The following is an 11276-nucleotide window of genomic DNA, read 5'->3' as shown; positions in this document are numbered from 1 at the left end:
TTGGCTTTTATTACATGTAAAACCGAAACCGAACAGAAAGGTGGCTTTTTATGAAAACATAAAACCAAACCATCGATTTTGTTTGGATTTAGTTTTTTCGGTTTCATGGACGCACACCCATGAATCAGCTTTAAAGAAAAAAATCAAAAATGCACAGCAATGTTTTCTAAAAAAAAAAATAGTAGCAGCTTCACCTCTGTTTATTACGCGTTATTGCTGTACTTGTCGATGTATCTGAAGTATCCAGTCAGCATAACCATTCATACCACCAACCGGGTCCTCAACTAAATTTGCGAGTAGAAAAAAACCTTCGCGGGGCTGTTCTCCTTGTCTCACAAGATGGCAAAGTTGATAATATGATGCATCGGCTTCTCTAAGTTTCTTTAAAATCCCCATTAGCTTTCTCGACACTTCATTGTTACGTTCCGTCACACAAACCTGATTCTTGAAAAATGTAATCGATAATAAGTGGGTTGGGTAACAGATCAATTCTTGGGTTATTTTTAGCACAACCAATACAGTGAAAGTTGAATTAAATTGACCAGCAAACAGTTACGTTGTCCATTTCTTAAAAAAAAAATACATCCATAACATATAAAAAAAATCGGATGGCTTAAAAGTTGCTCAAAACTTTTTGGAACCTCCTAAATTTCTTATTAAAAGTGACTGGACGATTATTTTAGTAATAGTTCTTATAAACATAAATTTATCTAAACGATAAAAAAGAGGACAAAAGAATGTTGGCTCATCACCAAAACTCACCAGCCCTAAAGATTTACCCATTGTGACCTGGTTTTCGATTTTAAAAACAGGTTCGGTTTTTTAGGCTATGGGCGGTTTTCTAGATGAAAAAACGAACCATAAACTCGGTCTAGTAGTCTGCTAGAAAACAAAAAATCAAACCGTTGGTTAATGGAATGGGTTCGTTTATTTCGGTTCAGTTATTTAAGTTTCATGCACACCCTAATAGATAGAACAATTAAAATACAGGTGTAAAAACAGCATACCTTTGAGAAGTCTGTAGCTGAATCTTCCTCAACTAGATTCCTGGCTAAATCTGGTGAAAGCATGCGACCAAACCACACAACAAAACGAAAACCGTCATCAAATATATAAATTCCTCTAGAATCTAAGCTCTCTGCAACAAGTGGCATCCGTTTACAAACTCTGCCAAATTCACCATCCGCAATAGGTGTCTGCAAATAAACAAATCACCCAATAGAGGACCCACAAGTAAGAATATTAACAGAACAGGTGGTAAAAATAGACCCGTTCAAAGGGTCAAAACAGGTCATTTTTACAAAAGTTAACTTTTTGACCAGTTTCCATTTAGGCTTAACATTTTTACCCGTCAGACACTCTGACATGTTTTGGAAAAAAAAACCCAAATCAACCTGTTCTTAATTAAATGGATCAATTATAGGCCTGTAAACGAACCAAACACTTAGTGAACCATTCGACAGGAAGTTCATTTATTTAATAAACGAACAAGCATGAAAACATGTTTCGTTAGTTCATTTATGTCGTGTACGTTCATTCCTTAAAATTCGTGTATCGTTCGTTTACATTCATTTATGTTCGTTAGTTTACGTTTGATTATATATTCATTTAACTTTATTAGGCCATTACAATATAGTCTAGTTTTATAAAATAAAAATATCACTCATTACAATTTAGACTAGTTTTATTAACTTTGTTGTTGAGCAGATTGATGTTCACGTTTACTTATAACCGGTGTTTGGTTAGAGACTTAATGTTAAGCAAAGAACACGAACATGCTGCGTCCATGTCCATTCAGTTCATTTACAAGCCTAAAGTAAATAGATCAAATGCAGGAATATAGCATACCTTCACAAGATATTCGTCTACTCTAAACAAGCTAGGATACAAAAGCTTTAACATTTTTTTGACAGGTAACGCCATCATGGTGAAACCCGCAGCACACCGTTCATCAAGCTGTGCATCAGCATACCCGCCACGAAGTGCTGTTGATTTACATAACGATAATCCGTATAAAGCCAAATATTTAAGTGATTCTGGGTAGATCATCCTGCTTCCCACACGATGCTGCACCGAATAGAGTTTTCTATATTCTTTCAGGGCTTTCACGATCTTCAGTTGAATTGCATTACGGGCTTCTTCCAGTTTATATGATAAAGATTTTTCAATTGCTGCAGATAATTACAGTTAATACTTAATATTATTGGAGTTAGTATTGTAACTCAAACCATATTCTATATATATACACAATTATGAAAGAAGTTAAATTACTAATATGCCCCTTCACCCACTTACATGTTACTATCCATAAACTCTATACATATATGTGTATATATGTTGCAAGTGATTGAAGCACTATGTACAAGTAGGTTTCTTTAAAGTTACAAATTGCCCCTCTTTTTATATGTTTATATGTAACTAGATTTTCTATCCGGCGCGTTGCGCCAGGGCAGTTGGCAAAACCCCAGCATTGAAACCCGGGCGTTGGTAAAACCCGAGCATTACGACGATGAGTTGACACGAATTCAGTCAATACCAACTTAAGGTATCGGAATTAAAACAAAAGGGTCGGTAAAACTCAGGCGTTGCGGTGGTGAGTCGGTAAAACCTGAGCGTTGTTGGTCTCGGGATTTGTGGTGGTAAATCGACACAAATTTAATTTGTTTCAATTATGCTCGTTACGATACTGGAACTACGAAACAAAATAAAAATACAAAAAAAAAAAAAAAAACTTGGTCCAATATCGGAACGCCACTTGAACCAATAAGATACCAGCCTCGCCAAACTTTCAAACAATATATATTAGATAATTCTTGATGCTACATAACAATTTGTAAACCATCAATAGTAAGTTAATCAGTCGCATTTCGCTATCTATTTTTAAGTTTCCATTCCACCCATTATACTATTAATAATATACATCGTCAACCCATACAAATTTTTATAATATTTCATTTATTATTTAATTATATACTCACTAATAACTTTTTATTCGTTATTTAAAAAAAATGCACATCCATGTTTAATTCTTTTTCTCAGCATTCCGATATAAATTTTATTAAAAACGAAGTTGTATTCAATATAAAGTAATTTTTGGTAATGTAAATTACTTCCGCACGCGCTTTGATAGGTCAGATTGTAGATATACATGTAAAAGATTCCTGCCGCATATAATATTTCTCAAATTTCCATTTTCCTTTACTTTTTAGAGAGAGAGGGAGAGAGATTATTTACCTAATCTACCAAGCAAAGAAACAATAGCACCGGTATCCGCTTGGCGGTACATCTCTCCTAAATCTGTAACCACTGATGCCGCAGCAGTGTGTACTCTAATGCGTCTTTCGCCACAAGATGCAGTATATCTTTTGGCTGTTAAGTATTTTCATATATGTAAAAGAGATAGCAAAAGATACAAAGATTATGAACTAGCATGTTTCATGAACATATTTGATGATGATATCAAGTTAAAATATCAAGATGCGTTATAGAGCATATTGTTTACTATGAGAAATGAACTTTAAAAATAACAGGAGATTTAAGAAAAAGAGCAAAAAAAAATGTTCGATACTAACGCAACAACTATATAAAATATTGATAGCGATATGAGCTGGTCAAGAAGCTGGGTATGGTTAAAACTAATTGGGACTCATCATCACATTGCTGTCCAATGTTTGAACTTAATAAATTATTACCATATGTAGAACCTAAAGAAAAGAAGTAAAGGATACAGTAAAGCCACTTGGAAATACACAATCTGAGTTGTAAGCAATGTATCTTCAAGAGCAAACTGCATTGCATAAGCTTTATCACAGTCGACAGCAGGAAGTGCTATTAGATCTGTGGATCTCAGCATAAAATTCCCATGATATGAGGTGAAGCGTACTCCTAGAAAAAAAATTTAAAAAAGTAATATCTTTACTAAAAAAACTACCAATAATTTCATATAAAAATGAACCTTGCTAGAAGCAACAATTTGCAAATAGCATACAGTGAGGCCTGTAAGCGAACTAAAACGTTCAATAAACCGTTCGTAAACCATTCGGGGTGGGAGTTCAACCATGTTCATTTATTTAATTAACAAAAAACATGAACAAAAAATTTGTTCATTTAGTTAAATGAACGAACATGAATATATGCCTCGTTCGTTCTGTAACCTTCGTGAAGGTTTGTCTACTTCAATTTGTTTATGTTTGGTCGTATTTGGCCCGCTACCACATAATTTAGTTTTAATAACTTTTTAGGCCCAATGCATTGTTCTTCACATTACTTTTAACGGGTCTTAGTTCGGTCATGTTCATTTGTATATCGTCTGCATACTGGTAAGTGTTAACAAACGAACACGAACAAACACATTTTCTTAACGGACAACATGAACAAGAAAACCATGTCAATTAATATTTCGTGTTCGATCGTTTGTTCGGTTAAAGCTAAACAAATGAACACGAGCATTCTCAGGTATGTTCGTTCGTTAACTGTTCGTGTTTGCTGTTTACGGACAAACATAAACGAACATGAACACAAACATGTTCATTTTCTTAACGAACGAACAAGAAAACCATGGTCATTTAATTGTGTTCAATTGTTTGTTCGATTAAAGTTGAACAAACGAGGACAAAGATGCTCCGTTCGTGTTTGTTTGCTTCGATTACAGGATACAGTTTTAATTAGTTAGACCAACCTTTCCCACATCTAATACGCATTACAGATTCCCAAGCAGTTTCTCTAGTGAGATCTCTAGCCAACTCATGTCTCAACTTGTCTGTGTGAAGTGCAGAATGAAAGCTTGGATAATAATATACCTGTCCACCTGTGTATTTTGCTAAAGTGCCTGCATATAAATTAATAAACATTGTCGATCTTATAAACACATAAAGCAAATATCTGAGCAAAAGCTTAATCCAATAACAATTCTTTACCAATTTTAAAGTTTAGGGTGTGCATGGGTCGGTTTTAGGCCCAAAGCAAACAAATAACCAAAGTTTAGTTTCTAGGTTTTCCGGTTTTTGGTTTCCACAATGGATTTGGTTCGGTTTTGTCGACTGGGCTTGAAATTTTGGGGCCAAAAAAATGACCCAGAATAATGAATTTGGGCCTGAAACTTTGAGCCTAAATTTTTTTTGCTAATTAATGATGATTTGATTGGCATACGTTTGGGCCTACAATTTTTGGGTTACACCATTTACTATATTTTTTTATAAAATGCTTAAAAAATAAAAAGTATAATCCATAAAATAAAAAAAAAATTGGTTTATATGGTTTCTGCAGATTTGGTTTAGTTATAAAAGTCGGGTCGGTTGGCTTTTGATACATGCAAAACTGAACCGCAAACTCGATTTTAGCAAAACAAAAACCAAATCGCCAGTTGGGTCCGGTCATTTCCGTTCGGTTATTTCGGTTTCAACTAAAAATTATAAAAGATATATTATAACTATAATAATAATCAAATATTTGTTAAACCGAAAAAAAACTAGACGGTTGTAGCATTAAAACAATGAACTTTTGACCCATTGTGCATACATGACCCATTTCCTTTTTAGTTATATAGAAAATTAGCCCGTTTGACCCGTTAGGCATAGTGTAGAATGAAGTTGACCCCAATTAATGCATACCTAGTGAGGCTATATCAGTATACTTGTCACTGAATGCATATACATTCACTGCAACTTGAAACTTGGTGAAATCAGCAGCCATCTGTTTATAAAAAGAGTCTTCTGGTATTCTTAACGTGTGTTCTTTATCTGTTCCGTAGACACGAAGATCGTCTCCTCGAAGCCTCAAACGACCAACACCAAGTGAAGGAAGAGTGCTCTGGAAGATCAACAACTTCCCTCCAAGTTGGCTCTGCACGGACCAAAGAAACTTATTAGTGATGTAGCAACATTACACCAAAACTATTAGTCGGGTCATGTAACTGACATAATATAAGAGATGCACAATCACCATACATATTTTAAGTTCACTGATTTTTAACTCAAAACTCAATCTTTACTTAAAGCTTAAACTTTTGTAAGCCATTAAATTGTGATGTGACTACATTTTACCATAAAGGTCACTACTTTCACTTAAACTGCAATTAAGTTCACTAATGTAATATCTGAAACTCAAACCTTTCATATAGAGCTCAAAAAGCCTTTGTAAAACCACAAAAGCAGACATCTTTTTCAACAAGTAAACTAACTCGTGACAGCAAAATGGCATCAACAAGTAAACCCTTTTGTATAATTTGTATGTATTGGAATGTATAATCAGATTAGGGCACATGGGCTTATTAGGTTAACTAGGGTTTCCTTGTAATGTCTATATATTGTAAGGAATCATATTGAATAATAATAGTCAATTCAGTATTAACATCTTAAATTTTGTTGTTTTACAGCTAACAAGTATCAAAGATGATCACAAAAGTTATATAAATTTATTTCAATAAGCATCCAAGTGTTTGGATAAATGGTTATGAGGCATTATCAATAAGAGTACACCATTGGGCAATTTACACACCATTTGACTTGTTTTTTTAGCAGTACTTTTCTATTTTACCCATTGGAGAACTACAACATAACCCAAGCAACCCATCTAACTAGGATTGTAAACGAACCAAACGAATGATTACATGAAAGCTGTTTCCTTGTTCATCTTCATTTGTTAATAAAATGAGCATGCGCACACACGTTTATGTTCGTTTGTTAACAGTAGAAACGTAATGTGAAGAACAATGTGTAGGGCCTAAAAAATTATTAAAGCTAAACTAAACCAAGTTGTAATGAACCAAAAAAATTTGAATGAATATATTAAAAAATGAACTTAAAACAAACATAAACCAACAAACATAAATGAACGTAAACGAACATTCACGAACATAAATGAACGAACAATGCACGTATTCGTGTTCGTTTGTTTAACTAAATGAACAAAAAATTTGTTCATGTTCCTTCGTTCATAAACTAAACGAACTTCATACCGAATGGTTCCACCGAACATTCGGTTCATTTACAGACCTACACCTAACTATAAATGAGTTATGAAATTGCCACCTCTACCCAGTCGCTCCACGCATATGACACGATACAAACAAAGTTTCACAACCGCGAAACATCGTTAAGAAAACATAATTACATCACACAAATAAGTAGATGATGATACAATGAGTCACTCACGAAGATTCTGAATAGTACACGGTCAAAAAAAAGCTTACCATAACCATATAAGCTGCTTTAAGGGCAGGCCCAAAAGCAGATTCCACATTATAGTTATCTTGAAACATAGAAGGCAAGCTATCCAGAAACGCCTCCACCACACCTCGGGATTCTGACAAGTTGACTAGCAGATCATCTGGCAATGGAACAAAAATATCATCCAAATCTGATACCACCATCATTTGAGGCTGTGTCAAAGATGACTGGAAAAGGTAAAACAAAAAGGGTGGTTCAAGGTCAACATCAATCAAAGTTATGATAAGAAATTAATGTACAATCAGCAAAACTCTAAATCACTTGCCTTCACATTGTAGAAGTGGATTGTGCTGTCAAACGTTATGAACCCGATTTGTGTTCTCGTGCTGCCTGGCAAGCTATCCAAACAAGATTTAATAGTTTGTGCCATCACCTAAGAACACAAGCAAAATAAATAAATAACTCAATTAACATGAACCCAAATCTAGTTGTAAAACAAAATTTACAATGAGAAAGCATAATCAACAGGTTATATGTATAAAGGTAAATCCCAAGGGTTGATAAACGAGCATAGCACATGTCTCGTCCAGTCACTTAGGTTCATAAATGATTTAGTTAGCTCTTTTACATTCATTTATGTTCGTTAGTTTACGTTTGTTTAAGTTTGTTCGCTTAATACAATTAATGTAATAATCAATTCATTTAATGGTAGCCCATTAAAATTTTGCGTAGTTTTATTTATTCAAAAAACCACCCATTATAACTTAGTATAGTTTTATTACCTTTTAAGGCCTAACATATTAATGTTCACGTGTACTTTTAATTAGTGTATAATCAATTATGTCCGTTTATATTTGTTAATCTATGTTCAATTATGTTCCTCTGTTCATTTATGTATATTAGTTTACATTTGTTCGTTTATGTATTCTGATAGGAATTGATATGTTTCTGATTTGTGATTGATAGAATTTAGAGAAGAAAATAGAAATAAAAAGATAGAATGATTTATTACTAAAACGTAACGGAAAAGTTACACGATAATCCAGGGCTATGCCCTCTCTCCATACATCATGCAGGAGCCCAAACAATCTTACAACTCATGCCTAACCCTAACAAGCTTTATCCTCTATAACTTATACTACCCTATTCTTACACTTTAGCCCTTTGTATTAATTTCCATTAACCCCCTTAAGAATACATATATATTGCTTTTCCATCATAGCTCATTCCCATCATATTCATTTATAGTTAAGCCTATTACAAATTTGTCTAGTTTCATTATATTAAAAAATCACCAATTGCAATTTAGTCTAGTTTTATTGCATTTTTAGGCCTAACATAATAATATTCACATTTACTTGTAATTAGTGTTTGCTCAATTATATCTGCTCATCTATGTACAGTTATATAGACATGTTTATGTCCGTTTACGTTCGCGAACAGTTCATTTATACTATTAACGAACATACATGAACAAGAAAACCAAGTTTGTATAACTGTTCGTGTTCGATCGCGTCTTCGGTTAAAAGTTAAACAAACAAAAAAACACGCACATGGCCCGTTCGTATTCATTCGGTTTGTTTACAAATTTGTCTTTGTTTCATTATACTAAAAAATCACCAATTGCAATTTAGTCTAGTTTTATTACATTTTTAAGCCCAACATGATAATATTCGCATTTACTTGTAATTAGTGTTTGCTCAATTATGTTTGTTTATATCTGCTCTATGTACAGTTATATAGACATGTTTATGTCCGTTTACGTTCGTGAACAGTTCGTTTATACTATTAACGAACAGACATGAACAAGAAAACCAAGTTCGTATAGCTGTTCGTGTTCGATCGTGTCTTCAGTTAAAGTTAAACAGACAAAAAAACACACAAATGGCCCGTTTGTGTTCATTCGGTTTGTTTACAGGCCTAATTATATATTCAAAAGAAAAGGTTACCTCAAGCATTCCACTTTTAACTGCAGATATTGAGACATCGATCAAGAAAAAGTATAATGGTGGCATTGGGGGCCGAACCATGTACTCAGCTGGAGCAACAAACTCTACAGAACCCTTTGTAAGCTCAGGACGTTGGTCTAGATCAGTTCTTTTACCAATGGCATCCAAAGGAGCAAAATAATCGTTTTGTACTGCAAATATCCAAAGAAATTGTTTAGAAAGAATAGCATAACTGCAACAAAATTCCATATACGACAACAAATGATCAAGATATTTTTTAACTAGTAGGCTTGTAAACGAATCAAACGAGACTTGTTCATGTTTGTTCGTTTAACTGTATCCGAATAAACAAACAAACACGAACATTTTAGCGTACGAATTTTCTTGTCCATGTTCATTCATTAAGAACACGAACATGCTCATGTTGGTTTGTTTATATTCTAAATGAGCGTAGATAAATGAACATAAACAAGCGTAAATGAACAAATAAAATTAGCATGTTCTTGTAAATGATGGGCAGATGTCTAACAGGCAAATTAGTAATGTCAATTAGCAATAATTTATGTAAGCATACGAACGTAAATGAACAAACATAAACGGACATTCATGAACATGAACAAATGAACGCATGTGTTCGCTCGTTTAGTTAAATGAACAATTTTTTTTGTCCATGTCCGTTTATTATATAATTAAACATATACCAACTTCCTGTCGAACAATTCATAAATGGTTCATTAAGCGCTTGGTTCATTCACATCATCACATGCCTATTAACTGGTGACCATACAGCATAAAATAATAATATTAGATACTAGATATATTAAACACAGATACAGCATAAATGTGTAAGATACAAATAGCTGGAGGTAAGATGAAACCTTATAACAACAAAAACAGATTTAGAACTAGAAACATGTAAGGTTGAACAAGGCATACTGTCAAATTACTGTTTTAACCAACACTTTCCTAATTTAAAAGCAGTTCATGTTTCGGTACCAGGAATAAGAGTATTACCATCATTAAGCAAAGCACATATATTGCATCTCCATTTTCTTCCACCGTCTGTAAAAGCCACATAAGGGTTCACATATGTACGACATCTTCTACAACGAACGATACCTGTTGTGGCAAAATTAACTATCGGTACTTCATCCTGAACAATAAACAGTACAAAACAAAATTATTGTTTTATCAAATAGCAAATCTATCTCACATCCATTAGTTGCAGTAAACGAACGAATACTCACCCCCTTAGGAGCTTCTGCTAGAGGACACACAACTGCTCCAAGAGGCAACTGCCACCGAGAAACCAGAGACTGTGAATTTGGTATAGCACTAGTTGTGAGCCGGAGATATCTAGAATCACAGTTCATGGGATACATCTCAGCAAAAAAACTCGGTTCCACATCACCATCAAGTGGTCTTGGTAATGATTTAGTATCAAGCCCATTATCAAAAGATCCAGGAACCGATCCTAAAGAAAGAGAACTGAAATCTTCTACCAAACCTGACATGACCCCTGTAGGAGGTGCTGAGGTGGGACCAGCTCCATACATTCCTGATGATGATGTCACTGATGGAGGTTGTCCATAACCACCTTGGTGAGAAGAAAAAGGAGCAGATATGGTCTGCTGAGGTGGTTGTGGTGGATTTACCGGCCTGTTTTGCATACTGTGATAGCCAGGGTAAGGTGGTCCAGTTGAGGGTGGAGCTGACTGCATGTTTAACCTTGGAGGATTACTGTACAAGTTTTGAGGTGGAGATCCCATTGGGACAGGTGGCATCGGGGGCTGACGGTTTACTTGGCCAGGAGGTAGAGGTCTCATTGGAGGAGGCAAAACCGGCTGGCCCACATTGGGAGGCCCTGTAGTTGGTGGGCCATAAGAAGGAGTGGGCCTACCTGAACCACCTGGTTGCATGGGTCTAAAACTAGGAGGCCCGGATCCAATCACAGGCCCGGGAGAAGAAAATGGAGTTGTATTTGGCATAACAGGGGCTGATGTTGGCCTGAAAGCAGAGACACCTGATCCAGCCACAGGATGAGATGACGAAATGGCCATGTTGTTTTGAGGAGCTGCAAAAGGAGTAGCAGTATATCCTTGATAGTTATTTGCACGGTTAGGATTTTCAGTCCCCATTGCTTAAGTATATCGCGTTGTAG

General features: G+C 34.9%; 1 protein-coding gene across 1 annotated transcript; it reads right to left on the bottom strand.

The window, feature by feature from the left end:
• Positions 1–205: 205 nt before the first annotated feature.
• LOC143601221 (protein transport protein SEC24 A-like) lies at positions 206–11276 on the bottom strand. The gene is made up of 12 exons (XM_077078690.1): positions 10363–11276; positions 10130–10268; positions 9116–9306; positions 7492–7599; positions 7190–7393; positions 5610–5841; positions 4679–4828; positions 3729–3885; positions 3235–3362; positions 1849–2171; positions 1008–1196; positions 206–444 (listed from the first exon to the last, which is right to left on the bottom strand). The coding sequence occupies exons 1-12, from the start codon at positions 11251–11253 to the stop codon at positions 211–213; spliced, it is 2946 nt and encodes a 981-aa protein (XP_076934805.1). The 5' UTR covers positions 11254–11276; the 3' UTR covers positions 206–210.

Source organism: Bidens hawaiensis, unplaced genomic scaffold (assembly GCF_021521415.1).
Source record: "Bidens hawaiensis isolate Kalapana, Puna unplaced genomic scaffold, B.hawaiensis_p1.1 tig00001960_1, whole genome shotgun sequence".
Taxonomy (NCBI): domain Eukaryota; kingdom Viridiplantae; phylum Streptophyta; class Magnoliopsida; order Asterales; family Asteraceae; genus Bidens; species Bidens hawaiensis.
This window is presented reverse-complemented; position numbering and strand designations above follow the sequence as displayed.

What these genes read in the sequence shown, in the direction of transcription:
- LOC143601221 (XM_077078690.1), bottom strand. Translation starts at nt 11,253, where the DNA reads ATGGGGACTGAAAATCCTAACCGTGCAAATAACTATCAAGGATATACT. An exon ending in TATTTCCAAGTGGCTTTACT is followed by an intron (nt 3,363 to 3,728) that starts GTATCCTTTACT and finishes AACAGCCAAAAG; the next exon opens with ATATACTGCATCTTGTGGCG. An exon ending in TAGACGAATATCTTGTGAAG is followed by an intron (nt 1,197 to 1,848) that starts GTATGCTATATT and finishes GTTTATTTGCAG; the next exon opens with ACACCTATTGCGGATGGTGA.